This window comes from Schistocerca serialis, chromosome 4, assembly GCF_023864345.2.
Source record: "Schistocerca serialis cubense isolate TAMUIC-IGC-003099 chromosome 4, iqSchSeri2.2, whole genome shotgun sequence".
NCBI classification, from domain to species: Eukaryota; Metazoa; Arthropoda; class Insecta; order Orthoptera; family Acrididae; genus Schistocerca; species Schistocerca serialis.
In genome coordinates this window covers 52,395,039-52,411,761 of record NC_064641.1, presented here as the reverse complement: position 1 = coordinate 52,411,761, position 16,723 = coordinate 52,395,039, and the positions used below count along the sequence as shown (strand labels likewise).

The following is a 16,723-nucleotide window of genomic DNA, read 5'->3' as shown; positions in this document are numbered from 1 at the left end:
GAAGCTAATAAGGCTCATATATACACGACTGATTAACAAACAAGTCTTAAAGTAAATAATTTCAGTAGTATGAGCTTTTTTACGAGGAAAAAAGCCTAACAGAACTAAACTGAAGGTAAATAATGAGACTACAGAGAGTGCACCATTAAAGGATATAAGGGGCAGTCAAATGAAAACCAAATATCCACCACAATGGGACAACAGAACGGATCCATTCAAAAGTAATCACCACATGCGTTATGAAGTTTATCGCACTTGCCGACGAAATGATCAGTTCCTGTTTCATAAAACGCTCTTGGCTGCTGACGGATCCACAACTGCACTCATTCTTGTTTTATAAGTCAACCAACAGAAGCTGTCAAGGGCAGTGATGTACATGATCACAACACTAGAACAAAGTGTAACTATTTCTGTAACAGAACAACGTTAAAAATGACTGATAGAAGTCCATATATCAGTGGTATAACAAGCTACCAAACTCTCTAAGAATGTACACGGGAAATGTTTTTAAAACAAAATTAAAATCTTTTCTATTATAGAAATGTTTATATTCTTTCAACGAATTTTAAGATAGTGATTGTAACACAAGGCATTAGCATATCAGTTGTAATGTGATAAATGTAAAAACCAAGCATAAGAAGCAACAGCTACAGAATATAGTGTGTTTTATAAGTGTAAATATAACCATAGTATTAAGTCTGACATTTACAAAAGCCATCATTACGATGGCTCCATGCAAAGAAAATGTAAATCAACCCATTAGATGCAGTCTCCCATCCTTCATCAAAGACACCAACCACTTTCTCGAACGCCTGGAATCCTTACCCAATCTGTTACCCCGGAAACCATCCTTGTAACCATTGATGCCACTTCCTTGTACACAAATATCCCGCACGTCCAGGGCCTCGCTGCAATGGAGCACTTCCTTTCACGCCGATCACCTGCCACCCTACCTAAAACCTCTTTCCTCATTACCTTAGCCAGCTTCATCCTGACCCACAACTTCTTCACTTTTGAAGGCCAGACATACCAACAATTAAAGGGAACAGCCATGGGTACCAGGATGGCCCCCTCGTATGCCAACCTATTCATGGGTCGCTTAGAGGAAGCCTTCTTGGTTACCCAGGCCTGCCAACCCAAAGTTTGGTACAGATTTATTGATGACATCTTCATGATCGGGACTCACAGTGAAGAACAACTCCAGAATTTCCTCTCCAACCTCAACTCCTTTGGTTCCATCAGATTCACCTGGTCCTACTCCAAATCCAACGCCACTTTCCTTGACGTTGACCTCCATCTGTCCAATGGCCAGCTTCACATGTCCGTCCACATCAAACCCACCAACAAGCAACAGTACCTCCATTATGACAGCTGCCACCCATTCCACATCAAACGGTCCCTTCCCTACAGCCTAGGTCTTCGTGGCAAACAAATCTGCTCCAGTCCGGAATCCCTGAACCATTACACCAACCTGACAACAGCTTTCGCATCCCGCAACTACCCTCACGACCTGGTACAGAAGCAAATAACCAGAGCCACTTCCTCATCCCCTCAAACCCAGAACCTCCCACAGAAGAACCACAAAAGTGCCCAACTTGTGACAGGATACTTTCCGGGACTGGATCAGACTCTGAATGTGGCTCTCCAGCAGGGATACGACTTCCTCAAATCCTGCCCTGAAATGAGATCCATCCTTCATGAAATCCTCCCCACTCCACCAAGAGTGTCTTTCCGCCGTCCACCTAACCTTCGTAACCTCTTAGTTCATCCCTATGAAATCCCCAAACCACCTTCCCTACCCTCTGGCTCCTACCCTTGTAACCGCCCCCGGTATAAAACCTGTCCCATGCACCTTCCCACCACCACCTACTCCAGTCCTGTAACCCGGAAGGTGTACACGATCAAAGGCAGAGCCACGTGTGAAAGCACCCTCGTGATTTACCAACTGACCTGCCTACACTGTGACGCATTCTATGTGGGAATGACAAACTGTCCATTCGCATGAATGGACACAGGAAAACAGTGTTTGTTGGTAATGAGGATCACCCTGTGGCTAAACATGCCTTGGTGCATGGCCAGCACATTTTGGCAGTGTTACACTGTCCGGATTATCTGGATACTTCCCACTAACACCAACCTATCCGAACTCCGGAGATGGGAACTTGCTCTTCAATATATCCTCTCTTCCCATTACCCACCAGGCCTCAATCTCCGCTAATTTCAAGTTGCCGCCACTCGTACCTCACCTGTCATTCAACAACATCTTTGCCTCTGCACTTCTGCCTCGACTGACATCTCTGCCCAAACTCTTTGCCTTTGAATATATGTGTGGATGGATATGTGTGTGTGTGCGAGTGTATACCCGTCCTTTTTTTCCCCCTAAGGTAAGTCTTTCTGCCCCCGGGATTGGAATGACTCCTTACCCTCTCCCTTAAAACCCACATCCTTTCGTCTTTCCCTCTCCTTCCCTCTTTCCTGACGAAGCAACCGTTGGTTGCGAAAGCTAGAATTTTGTGTGTATGTTTGTGTTTGTTTGTGTGTCTATCGACCTGCCAGCGCTTACGTTTGGTAAGTCACATCATCTTTGTTTTTAGATATATAAAAAAATAAATAAGTAAATAAACTTTCTTCAGATTGTCAAAGACTTGAAAATTTCACAGTGAATGATCCGCTCTGTATGGAGTATGTTGCAGTGTCCCCAACCAAATTGCCATAGTACAGCCTTCATCCAGTAGGCGGTTTGGGGGCATGCTCTATTGTGCAACAGGGTGATTCTGTCCAACATCATTCCTCAGCAAGTTGACTTTATGGCACATTGCAGTTTCTGCAAAATATCTTTACAGCAGAGCCCATTGATTGTGGAGCCACACTTGAGAAACTCGATGGACAGAAGTCACCTACAGCTGAACAAGGTCATCATGACTTAATGTGGTGCCACCATTGCAAAGCCAACAGTAGAAACATTCCACATTTCCCCGGCCAAAGAAATACAAAGCTGTTCACACAAGTTCTGATAAGGTCATGATGACCTCTTGGATTGCAGGGGGTCTCTGCTCCTCTAGTTCCTCACGTGTGGAACCACAATCAATGTGCAATGCTATGAAGACACTGCAAAAACTGCGATGTGCCATAAAGTGAAAATGAAAGGGATGCTGTTGGACGGAATCTTCCTGTTGCATAACATCCATCCCCACTATTGAAGTTACTGATCCATATACGCTGAGGTGACAAAGGACATGGGATAGTGATGTGCACATATATAGATTGTGGCAGTATTACGTGAACAAGCTATAAAAGGGCAGTGCAGTGGCGGAGCCGTCATTTGTACTCGGGTGATTCACATAAAGAGGTTTCTAACGTGATTGTGGTTGCTTGATGGGAATTAAGACTGTGACTGCAGAATGGTGGTTGAAACTAGACACATGGGACATTCCATTTCAGAAATCATTTGGGAATTCAATATTCTACAATGCTCAGTGTCAAGAGTGTGCCGAGAATACCACAGTTCAGCCATTACCTTTCACCACGGAAAATGCAGTGATCAACAGCCTTCACGTAACGACAAAGAGGAGCAGCATTTGCATGGAGTTGTCAGTGCTAATAGATAAGCATTGGGGCAGTGTGGTGACATTTAGCATTAATGACCAGCATGAGTGCCTTTGCTAACAGGTCGACATTGCCTGCAGTGCCTCTCCTCAGCTCGTGACCTTATTGGTTGGACCGTAGATGAATGGAAAACTGTGGCCTGGTCAGATGAATCCCGATTTCATTAGGTATGAAGCCATGGACACAAGTTGTCAACAAACCACTGTACAAGCTGGTGTTGGCTCCGTAATGTTGGGGCTATGTTTAAATGCAATGGACTGGGTCCCCTGGATGTTTGGCTACTTGGAGAATATTTTCAGCCATTCATTGATATCATGTTACAAATGACAATGGAGTTTTTATCAATGACAATGTGCCATGTCACCGGGCTATAATTGTTTGTGATTTGTTTGAAAAACATTCTGGACAGTTCAAGCAAATGGTTTAGCCACTCAGATCATCTGACATGAATCTCATCGAATATATGTGGGACATAATCGAGAGGTCAGCTTGTGCACAAAATCCTGCACTGACATCACTTTCACAATTAGGGACATCTATAGAGGCAGAATGACTCAGTATTTCTGCAGGGGACTTCCAACGATTTGTTGAGTCCAAGCCGCCTCAAGCTGCTGTGCTACATTAGACAAAAAGAGGTCTGATATGCTATTAGAAGTTATCCCACGAGTTTTGTCACATCATTGTAATATTCTTGACCCCAAACACACCTGCATTACCTTGTCTGACTGATATTGACTTCCATAAGTGTCTTTCTTCAGGTTGCCAAACATGTAAAAAAGCACACACTGGAAGATTTGAGCTGTATGGAGAATGTTGCAGTGTTTCCCAACCACACTGCTGAAGTGTTGCATTTCTGATTAGCAATATAGGGATGGGTGTTAACATGCAACAGGATGATTACACCTAAGAGCATTCATTTGGCATTTCGGCTTTATGGCACATTGCAGTTTCGGCAAAGTGCCCTCATAGCACTGCACATTGAGTGTGGTTCTATAGTTGAGGAACTCGAAGAGTTGAGGCCCCCTGCAGTTGAAGCGGTCATCACCACCTTACCACAACTTGTGTGAACAGCTTTGGATTTCTTTTTCAGGGGAGATGTAGGGTGTTTCCACTGTTGGCTTTGCCTATCGCTGTCAGGCGCACTGTTGGCTTTGCCTATCGCTGTCAGGCTTGGAATGGTGGCACCACGTTAAGATGATGACCTCTTCATCTGCCGGGACCCTCTGCTCATCATATTTCTCGAATGTGGAACCACTATTAAAGTGCAGTGCTGTGAAGATATTTTGCAGAAACTGTGATGTGCCAACTTCATCCCCCTACTCATTACCCAATAATCAGCCATACATGCTAAATTGCTGTTGCTTGCTATACCATTTGCACTCCTTGTCAGCACCTTGTGCTGTTGCCATTCAGATGGGCGTTGACCTAGTACTTGTATCACTGCTATTTTCCTGCTTAGAGTTTCCACATTTCCATGCATCATCCCTTGTTTGCGTAATACTTCATACTCAAATTCACAGAGTTTTAATGCCCATCTTGTCAGTCTATGGGTCCTTCAAACTTAGTAGCCGCTTTCTTTTAATCCTTGCTGCGTTTCAAGGCTCTGACGTTGTCTATACTGACGGTTCAATGATTGCTGGTCGTGTCGGTTATGCTCTTACTCTAGGGGCTCATTATGAACAACACTCATTGCCGTGTTTTCACTGCCAAGCTGGTTGCCATCTCTCGTGCACTAGAGCATATCCGCTCCTGCTCAGGTGAGATCTTCATTATCTGTAGTGACCCCCTGAGTGGTTTATGAGCTATCGACCAGTGTTTCCCTCGCTCTCGTCTGGTGATTGCTATCCAGGAGTCCCTCCATATTCTTGCCAGTTGCGGCTGCTCTGTGGTCTTTGTGTGGACCCCTGGTCTTGTAGGCATCCCAGGAAATGAACGTGTTGACACGCTGGCCAAACAGGCTGTCGGTGCACCAGCCTTGGAGATTGGCCTTTTGGAGAGTGACCTCAGGTTAGTTTTGCAGCAGAAGATACTTTGCACCTGGGGTGAAGAATGGCACACCCTTCCTTCACCCAACAAACTTTGGGCCATCAAGGAGGCTACTGATGCATGGCACTCCTCCTTGCGGGTCCCTCGCAAGGACTCTGTTGTCCTCTGCCGGCTGCGCATTGGTCACACCTGGATGACACACAGCTATTTATTGTGCTGCGAGGACCCCCTTTATGTTGCTGTGGGTCAGCTTTGACGGTGGTCCACATCTTGTTGGACTGCCAACTTTTAACTCCACTCAGGCAGACGTTAGCGCTGCCTGATACGCTTCCTGCACTTTCATCAGATGACCTTGCAATGGCAGATTTAATTTTGAGTTTTATTTATGCAGGGGGGTTTTTATTGCTTGATCTAAGTGTTTGTCCTTTTTTTTGTGCTGAGTCTGGCCTTTGGCCTACGGTTTTAGTGTATTTCTTGGTGGTTGGCTTTTTCTTTTTTGTTTCTATGGTCGGCCAACCACTGTCACACTCAGTGTGATTTTAATTTCTTTTTTCTGGTCTCTGTCTGTGTCCTTCTTGTCCTGTGTCATCTCTTGTCATCTCTATTGTTTGTTTTTATTCTTTGTAGATGTTTCAAGTTTGTGGAAAAGGGGACCGATGGCCCTAGTAGTCTGGTCCCTTCAATCCCACAAAGCAACCAACCATCAAACCTAGTAACCACTTCAAAGCAGCATGGTCTGTCACCAACTTAAAACTTCCTTCTGTACAAATAATACTCCTAGTATGTCACACCACATGCCAGGCAAAATATCTTCCACTATCATTGAATAATTTTTCTCTGCTCCATTCAACTGTCTTGATACAAAAGCAATGTTCTTATCCATCAACCTTCTTACTCAAAACGCAGCCAAGGACATGGTTCAAAGCATCAGTGACAATATAAATTCCTTTCGAAAGTCTGGAAACGCAAACACTAGACATGATGTTAATACCTCTTTTTATTTGTTACATACCTTTTGACACTCTTCAGACCATATTAATAAGATGCCTTTCTTCAACAGCTGTGTGAGCAGCCTCACAATATCCCCAAATCCTGTTACAATTTTCTGTAATAGTTTCTGAGACCCAGAAAATATTGTAACTCTGCCTGTGCTTCTGCAAACACTTTGAAAAGATGCTTTTTTTTTTTTTTTTTTTTTTTTTGTCCAGATTCACCAGACACTGACAACTTTTCAGTTCTTTCAACACTCAATACAATAAACGCTGGAATATTGCGAGAGCATTTTTCAAACCCAATGGCATTCTTCTATACTGGTAATGTCCTCATGGTGCTGAAAATGCAGTCCTCTCTTCATCCTCTGGAGCCACTTTTAACTGATGGTATCCAGTCATAGTCCATGGTTGAGAAGTACTGGCTCTGTCCAAGATTATCAGTCATTTCTGTAATGTGCAGTATAGGGTAGGCAAGTAGGCAACCGTCATAGTCTTAGTATTTAAATGGTGTTAGTCGCTACATAATAGATATTTCCTTGAACAATGTGTAGACTGCTTCAGTATAATCACAAGTGCCCCCCTCCCTCCCCTCCCCTCCCAGAGGCTACTATTCTCATATGTTATACTGTTGTCAGTCAATTGGTGATTGATAAATTCCTCCAAAATCAGTCGTGCAGACTGTGGTATTCTGTTAGACCTCCAATAAACTGGTGCACTGCTCCCCATCAAAATCCTCTGTTGTGTTACGGTCATCTCAGGCAAGGCCCTGATGAAAAGAACAGGTCTTGGAATTCTAATTACAGTTCCTCCATCTGCACCCTCTCAGTCCCCTTTAAATGCTTCACCTTCTCATGAAATACTACCCTAACATCATCCAGTGCCCTCTTATAGCCCACAACTTTATGTGGCAATCTTCCTCGTTCAGAATTTACAGCATTGACACTAACATTCCCTTTAACAGCTCAACCTCCTCAACCCCAAAAATATCCTCATTGATGGGGTATCATTTTGCTTTCACCCTGTCTTTGTAAGCATTGTGAATCTAATACCACTATCTTCCAATGGTTCCACTATACATAACATGGCTCAACACTCCCCCATAGTGATTTTCTGGTACCACTTGACACACTGTCATATGAATTAAGTATTAATGTCATTGTTCATGGGTTAACTCTTTGCCAGAGTTCAACATTGACGGCAGCTTCCTGTAGCTGGAATGTCTTCCCACTGAGCTCTTGGATAATGCTGGCCATTGCTTACATGAGACACTAGTTATACACATTGCTTAAACTTGGTTGTCGCCAACAAACTGACTCATCATTACCGACCTCAGTCTTAGTATGTCATTGTCCCTGGACCCACACAACATGTAACATGAAGAGTTCGATCACCTCTTGCCCACTAAATCTCTCAAGGCTGCTGACACACACATCCTTCTGTCCAACAAAAACTTATACTCTATACCACCAATTACATCCACTATGGCACATTCTGCCTTTGCATCAACTTTTACTGTGTTCACTTTTATCAGGGTACTTCTTACCACCCATACCACACTTAACATTACTCCTATACCCCTGCTGCTGATCCATACTAAATCTGCAGCTATTCTCATCAAACTGCTGGTAGTTTATACCATTCCTATTACTCTGTGGCTGGCATGTCCCATATGCCCACAATTAAAACTTCTTCCACTTGATACAAAAACATTTTTCCAAAACCTTACCTCTGACGCAATGTCAGTTTCCTCGTATTCCAATCCCACCCTAACTGCTGCATGGAGATCCTTAGGCACTCCAGACACCCTCCTAGACATCGCTGGTGCTAAACCCTTTAGGAAAGCATCAAGCAGTCATTGCTCAGCTTCCAGTAGCAACACCTCATTCACTTCCTCATTATTTGTCAACTCATACATGTTCAAATTAAGTTTTCTAATCATATCCACAAAATCCTTATGCCTTCTCGAAATTACACTCAACTGTACATTGAAAGACTGTGCACTGTTTTGGTTTCTATATCTCTGTTCTAATATTTGTCTAAGTTGCTCAAAAGTCTCTACCTTGTGTAGTTCCTCTGTGCATTATACAAATGACTTTGCCTCCCCAGACAGATGCAACCTTGCTATCTGTAACAACTGTTTAGCTGACCAACCACCCATGTTGGCTGATTACAAGATTTCCTGTACAAATGCCATCACATTACCAGATGACCTACCTACTCGGTATTGTCATGTCAGTCACTTTCATTTAAGTGGAGACCGTGCACCACTCTGTGCTTACTGCAACCAACCATTGACAGAGTGCCATCTTCTGACCCAATGCCGACTTTGTAACCATTTGTGTTTTAATATACGTTTGTCATCTAAATTATCCGACATTTTAGCTGATACAGTACAAGCTGTAGATCATGTTCTACTTTTCATTCATTGCAGTAATATAGTGATGGAAATTTAATTTTCAACCATGTGAGGAACCTCCTCAAAGGGGAAGTGATCATTTTTAGCTATCCCTGTACTCCAGTTGATTAGGCTCTGGGTATTTACGACTTCAGACTCGTTCAGTAATTCACTATTTTATGTTAGAACATGGATGCTTATGACAGCTGTTTTGTGCCCTAAAGCAACAAACAACAAACAAGCAAACAACCTGCCAGAAACGGGAGAAACCAGGATCCACTCCTAGAGTCTGCAACTTCACTGATTCTGTTTCCTCACATTTTCTGCTGGCTTATAATTTACAAATGTATTCTCTACCCTCAACTGAGCTATCTGATTAACAAATGACTGAATAGCTTCCTCACTGGTGACACCTTGTGTGTCTGATTTTTGCCCAGTGCATCAGCCTTACTCATTTCTACAAACCTTGTACTAACAATTCAACAATTAAATAGAGCACTCTGTAGCAACTTATGCTACCATGCTCTTTCCTTCTGTCTATTTATGAGCCATCTGGGCATTCTACACTGCCTTGACAAGTGGCCAAAACAGATACATCTTTAGACAAAAAATTGCCACAGACTTGGTACAAGGGGCAGAGTGACCAAGTAAATTGCACTACTCTGCTACTTGGGCATGAAAACTGTTGACAAAGAAAATGTTTCTGACTGGTTTGATGTGGATCACACAGAACCAGATCATGAGATGTTGAGTGACAGTCCTATTGTTCAGTGAGTACAAGAGAAATCTGAGGAGGCGAATGACAATGACGCAGATAATATTTCTCTAATTCCAGAAACAGTAATGAATCATGCATCAGCACTTCAATGGGCTGAAGGGTTACTGGACTACCTGGAACAGCAAGCAGCACTCTGCAATTATGATGCCTCCTAATTCTTGATTCCATGATTGTCACCAAAAAAGAATAGAATAGTCTCACTCAACCCACAATCACGATATTGCAGGCTGCAGTTTGGGTGTCACACTGTGGAGGGTGTAACACCCTCTGCTGTCCACTACAGTGATGTCAGCCCTCCTGACACTACTCTTTTGAGTTTTTTGCACTTGGGAAGATGAGTGGTGATAACAATGGGCCAATATATCCATTGTAAATACTGCTGACCAAAAGAAAGATGTTTATTCAACTTTTACCCATTGTGACATTAGTTCAGCGATGCAAACATGCCTCACTCCACTGATCCTGGCCGGCTCTGGCTTGTGGCTGGCTGCTTCCACCTGGTGAGGAGATACCCACGTAGGTGTCCTGTGATGCTGACAACAGGCTGGAGTAGGACCAGTAGCCTCAGCAGGCAACAGGTGTGGCATAAACAGCACTGTGTGTTGTGCTGTGGCTATATTTCATTGGGGAATGGCTTCTTCTTGCAACTCAGCCCCACATGCACTCACCACAGTGGCCTGTGGTGACTGCTGTGTGGATACTGAGACATGAAGCCCCACAATGAACTCAATGCTGGTGGCGACTGGCCCAACCTGAACTTGAACTCATGGCTACTACTGGCTGTGCCCAGTTGTCTAGTTATTTGGCTTGGCACTGGTATCGTGGTGGTGGTGGTGGTGGTGGTGGTGGTGGTGGTGGTGGTGGTGGTGGTGCTGGAGTCTAGTTGTAGTCCCGGTACCTCAACATTTTAACCTATTTGTACGGTTCTGGTTGTGCATTATTCTACACCAAGGCCTGGCATGTAGTCATATAGTGCATAACAATAGTTTTGCTCTGGTGTGCTGACATTGATCTGCACACTACGGCCATTACCACTATGTGGTGTAGTTTTCTGCTGAGTGCAGCTAGACCATCTCAAAGTCCTTCTGTGTATGTGTTATTCTGACCAAAGTCGCTATGCTGCGGTTGCTATTGCGATACTCCATAGCAGCTTTTTACCACTTCTTATTAACTTCACTAAAACTGGTTAGCAGCTCTTTGCTTGATAGTTTTCACAAAATTTTCTAGTTAATATTGCGTGCATGGGACTTAGAAAATACCACTTTCGTAGAATGACATACAGAAGATCTGATGATATAAAGATTGACCTTTTGAGAGCACTGTCCTGTACTGTTGTGAAGAGAGAATTTATGAAGCTAGAGCGATTAGTTTTCTTAAGCATTGTCAGAAAAATGTAGTCTTGTGCTAAGTTGACAATGGCAAGTATTTTGGAATATGAATTCTCTCTTGTAGGTGAAGTAAAATTGGTTTTTCCATTTGTGTGTATTACAACTACAGCATAAATGAAAATTCTAGAATGAAATTTTCACTCTACAGCGGAGTGTGCACTGATATGAAACTTCCTGGCAGATTAAAACTGTGTGCCGGACTGAGACTCGAACTCGGGACCTTTGCCTTTCGCGGGCAAAGGTCCCGAGTTCGAGTCTCGGTCCGGCACACAGTTTTAATCTGCCAGGAAGTTTAAATGAAAATTCTTTGGTCTACAGCTGAGTCTGTGCCCAAATGAATACAAGTATTGTGGCAAAGTGTCGTGTTGTCATCAGGTCCACAGATGATTTTAAATCATCTTTGCCAGGAGATACAGAAATGTACTGCGTAAATAATTTTTACAGTGTACTCCCAGTTATTCATGGTAATTGGGGACTTGAAACCATGCGTAATCAAATTCTGCAGATAACCCACAATTAAAGTACACAGTAATGTTTTTGTTGTTGTTGTTGTTGTTGTTGTGGCCATCAGTCCTGAGACTGGTTTGATGCAGCTCTCCATGCTACTCTATCCTGTGCAAGCTCCTTCATCTCCCAGTACCTACTGCAACCTACATCCAACTGAATCTGTTTAGTGTATTCATCTCTTGGTCTCCCTCTACGATTTTTACCCTCCACACTGCCCTCCAATACTAAATTGGTGATCCCTTGATGCCTCAGAACATGTCCTACCAACTGATCTCTTCTTCTAGTCAAGTTGCACCACAAACTCCTCTTCTCCCCACTTCTATTCAGTACCTCCTCATTAGTTATGTGATCTACCCATCTAATGTTCAGCATTCTTCTGTAGCACCATGTTTCAAAAGCTTCTATTCTCTTCTTGTCCAAACTATTTATCGTCCATGTTTCACTTCCATACATGGCTACACTCCATACAAATACTTTCAGAAACGAAAGTAATTTTTATAATAAATTCTACTTTATTCATTGTATTATGTGTGAGAATACAATACTCACAAAGAACAGAGTACAAGCCAGTTACACATTACACTACTCTACTTTGAAACAAAATATTCTTGAACTGATTTCTGTCTCAGCGAGATAGCTCGTCTTTTACATATCGCACTACAAATTTCACGCAACAACAACTTGTCGGAGAGGGGAGCGATTTCATGCTGTTCCAGATAGTCCAGTAACCCTTCGGCCCATTGACATGCTGATGCATGACTGAGTACTGTTTCTGGAATTAGAGAAATGTTGTCAGTGTCATTCACCACATAGGATTTCCCTTGGACTCACTGAACAATAGCACTGTCACTCAACATCTCATAAGCTAGCTCTGTGTGATCCACGTCAAACCATTCAGAAATATTTTCTTTTTCAACAAAGTTAGCTTTTGGCCAACAAGGCCTTTGTCAAGCGCGCGCACGCGCGCGCGCTCACACACACACACACACACACACACACACACACACACACACACACACACACACACACACACACACATTGGACTGACGCTGTTGAGGAACAAGCATTGCAAAGTCACTTTAGTCTTAACTGTTTCATTAATATCCAGCATGGTTGTGGGTAATGTGGTGGTTAAATGTATTTATGTTTATTTTTTAGCAGTCCTGCCATCTATGATTGACAGGCAAAGTGGTCACATAGTGTCAGTAAGCAGTGTTCAAGGAAAGATAGCTATTCCTTACAGGTAAATGTAAATTCAAAAGACTCTACCCATGTGTTAAACACAAATGCAAAATAATTGGTTCATTTATTCCAGTTTTTTCTAAAAGTGCCAATGTTTGTGTAGGTCTGCCTACACTGCTTCAAAGCATGCGGTCCAAGCATTTAGTGACACCCTGAGAGCAGAAGTTGCTGCACACAATATAAATGTTACTCTTGTGAGCCCGGGATACATTCACACAAAGCTGTCTGTAAATGCGTTGACAGGAAATGGAGAGGCTTATGGAGGTAAGATAGTTTTCTAGTGGTATGACAGTACTTTGATTTTTGCTAGATTTTTTTTGCAAAACACTTTTTGTGATATTTTTTGCTTCTGTGACACATTAATTGCACTATATACTCTCCTACAACAGCACTTTAAGTTAACTTGAGGTTTGTAATGTCATCTGCAGTTATGGATTCAGCAACAGAAAATGGTTCACCAGTGGAGAAAGTGGCTGAGGAGATCCTGTATGCTGTTGCAACAGAAAAAAAGGAACTTACAACATGCTCATTTGTAGCCCATATAGCAGTTCTGCTTAGAACACTGTACCCAGAGCTGTTCTTCTGGCTAATGAAAAAAAGAGCTCATCAACATTAGGAAGAACTTCCTATTTATTTGCCCCATCTGTTTAAGTTTGTCATTTTTTGTTACTTTATGTAGCTGTTGACTTTATATCATCTTGTTTCTGATCTCTGATCACATTAGCTCTCTTTATTTTAAGGTCTTATGAACAATATGTTCATATATACAGATATCTTTGTGAGATTATCTAAAAAGAAATTAAGAATGAGAGGAAAGGACAATGAGACAAATATTACCATTGATACAAAGAGAGAAAACAGTGTATAGATGCAAACTAAAAAATTAGAAAGGCATCTGTAGTTACTGGAAACAAGTGAAATGTACATGTTATTAAGTAAACAATGTGCGTTCAGAGCTATGGAAGCCCAGTAAAATCCTGTCCTAACAAAACTTGCTTCTCAAAATTTCCTATTTTTAATGAGTACATTCATTGGTCCCCCCCAAAAACTCCCATAATAACAATGATACTGAAATTTGTTGTTAATGAACCGTATTTTAATAAAGGTAATATTTAAGGAATAAATATGAAAGATAGATTCTGCAATTTGAAACCTGGCTTTGATGCAAATCTCAACAAACTTTTCCTTTCATTTTTACTTACATTTTGATAATATGTGTTGATCTGTAAATGACATTTGATTCTCTCAGTCAGTAGTTACATAGGTTACACTGTGTTTTTTACTTCTAGTCAAAGAAATAGAATAGGTTTAACTGATTGAGTATTTTAGAGGCAAGATATATTGCCATAGAAAACAACCGTATCATCAGGATGATGGTCCTTATATTTCTAGCTGCATTTGTATTTGGGCCTCACATCCATATCCTTCTTTGTGGAAGGGAAAGCTTGAAAATTACCATCATTATTATTTTGATAGCTAACTACCAGAATGTAGGTTAAAGTCAAGAGGTCTTAAGGAATGGTTTATGTTCCCTTCGATACACCTAAGGGGCACACAAGCTCAAGCAGTGTGCTAGATAAGAAAACAGTAAGACATGATACAGCATGCTAGAAGAGCAGCTTGGTCTAGTTCTAACATATTAATCCAAAAGCTAACAACTAAGTGACATTCGAGATGCTCTAATACTTGTTAACCAAGAGGAGAACACTGGGGTCAACTCTGCAGAGGTTCAAATGGTTCAAATGGCTTTGAGCACTATGGGACTTAACTGCTGAGGTCATCAGTCCCCTAGAATTTAGAACTACTTAAACCTAAATAACCTTAGACATCACACACATCCATGCCCGAGGCAGGATTCGAACCTGCGACCGTAGTGGTCTCATGGTTCCAGACTGTAGCACCTAGAACCGCTTGGCCACCAACTCTGCAGAGGGGTGTTTGAAGCTGGCTGATAATGCTTGCTGTGGCGCATGCGCGGGTTGTTGCTCCTGTGCTCGTGCTGTGGTTACCAGTGAGAGGAAGGGCATGGGCAAATCCTGCGTGCAGCATTGGGAGCGTGTGAAGTAGCATCACTGCTCCAATGGTGCAGTTGCTAGCAGTGTTGGTGAGGACACCGTTGAGAGTGGCAGGTGCCTGTTGGGATGGGGCACTGTCTGTCAGCTAGAGGCTGCAAAAAGGGTAGTGCTGTGGCAGCATGAGGTCCCAAGCACTGGGAGGGGTGTCACTCATACAGTCGGTTGATGGTGGACCAGAGGCAGCGTCACCTGGTGGTGTATTGGACACAGCATCGAGGGGCAGTGGCGGCCATGGCACGTCAGAAGCAGGGGAGGGAATGGTGTTGGCCTGCATCATATCGGGTGCATTGTTGATGGTGCTGTGGCTGGATCCAGTGGTAGGTGGGGGAAACTGTACCCTCAATGGTGCTGTGCTTGTTGGTTGGAGTGGACTCTAGAACATGGCCGGCTTGAGCCTGTCTATTGTAATGTATTTAACTGTCGGAGATAAAGTTTATCTCATGCAAAAAGTACGATGCCCACAGTAAAGAGTTAAGGTAATTTCATTATGTTGCCAGAAAAGGTGTTTAATTTATTTAATTATGAATATTTTCTTTTATGATAAATAACAGATTCGTTTAAGATATTAAATGCTGTATATTTATATGTATTTATTTATATGTATCTTTGGAGTTTATTAAGATCAGTAGACCAAAGAATCTAGAATGCAGGAATGCCTGCAACTTCCGGACACATGTTGGCTTGTCCGCTTCTTCTTTGTCTGTATTGGAGGGAGATGGACGTGTTTATGTGACAGGTATAATGGATTTAGAGTATCAATGTTCATAGTGAAAATGGTGTAGTTACTAACAAAAAGTATGAATAAATATAATTTTTAGCTGAAAGTATTTCAGATCCGGTGATGTTTATTTCAAACACTAAGAAAACCCAGGCCATGCTTATTGGAATGATTATTTTGCAGACAAAACTTCGGGAACCCCTAGACAAACGAGATCTGCAGTGTGTAATCTTTCAGCAGCTACTAAAAAATAAGTCTTGCTGAAATTGTGCTGGAACTAGTCGTATTATTCTCATTCAAAAACACGTGGTGAGAGTGTGGTCCTACCAAAATATACTGTATAAGATTCCACAAAGTTTCAGTTATCTAAGAAACGAGATAGGTAACAACCAGTATGATACTATGGAGGCAGTTGTTGCTAACCCATTCACACGAATGGAGAATGACTTGCCCCGCGTCGCAACACCAGGTGTGGGCCTGGATACTGAGGGCAGAGAAGTGGTTGGTATGCATCCACCCAAAGCATGATGTCTGTGTATGCTGTGAGGTCATGGTGGATGGAGGTACGGTGCACATTGTGCTGTTGCAGAGGTGTTGGTCACAGTTGGGCCATGTAGCCCTGAAGCTGTTGGATGAAACCTGGGATTGTGCTTTCAGAAGGGAGCAGGCTCACTTCTAAAAAATTGCCAGGAATTGGGAGTGGCTGTCTGTATGTCGGCTCAGCAGCTGAGGTTCCCAGGTCGGTTTTGTGTGCGACCCACAGGCTTAGAAGTACCTGGGGTAGGGCAACAGATCATTCGAAAGAATAAGATGTGATGGCGGCTTTAAGTGTGTGGTGGAACCGCTCCACCATACCATTAGCTGCAGGGTAGTAGCTGGTTGTATGGTGGAAACTGGAGCTGCAGGTGGCTGCCAGAGAGAGGAAGAGGGCCGACGTGAATTGGTGTCTCCGATCTTTAGTGATGCCATGTGGGCAACTAAAGCAGGACATCCAGGTTTGAATAAAGACTGCCACCACAGCTTTGACTCAAATTGG

At 42.7% G+C, this 16,723-nt stretch overlaps 1 protein-coding gene across 5 annotated transcripts in view; it reads left to right on the top strand.

Moving 5' to 3' along the window:
- The window catches only part of LOC126473767 (dehydrogenase/reductase SDR family protein 7-like), a 44,672-nt gene that overhangs the window by 11,073 nt on the left and 16,876 nt on the right, over window positions 1-16,723 (top strand). For 3 of the 5 annotated variants that reach the window (XM_050101030.1, XM_050101028.1, XM_050101026.1), the window contains 3 exons: window positions 12,811-12,895; window positions 12,998-13,158; window positions 13,323-15,465. In XM_050101030.1, coding sequence (XP_049956987.1) covers window positions 12,811-12,895; window positions 12,998-13,158; window positions 13,323-13,510 — 434 coding nt within the window. In that variant the 3' untranslated portion in view covers window positions 13,511-15,465. Of the gene's footprint in view, window positions 1-12,810; window positions 12,896-12,997; window positions 13,159-13,322; window positions 15,466-16,723 lie in introns of those variants that run through there. The other 2 variants (XM_050101027.1, XM_050101029.1) reach the window with 2 other exon arrangements.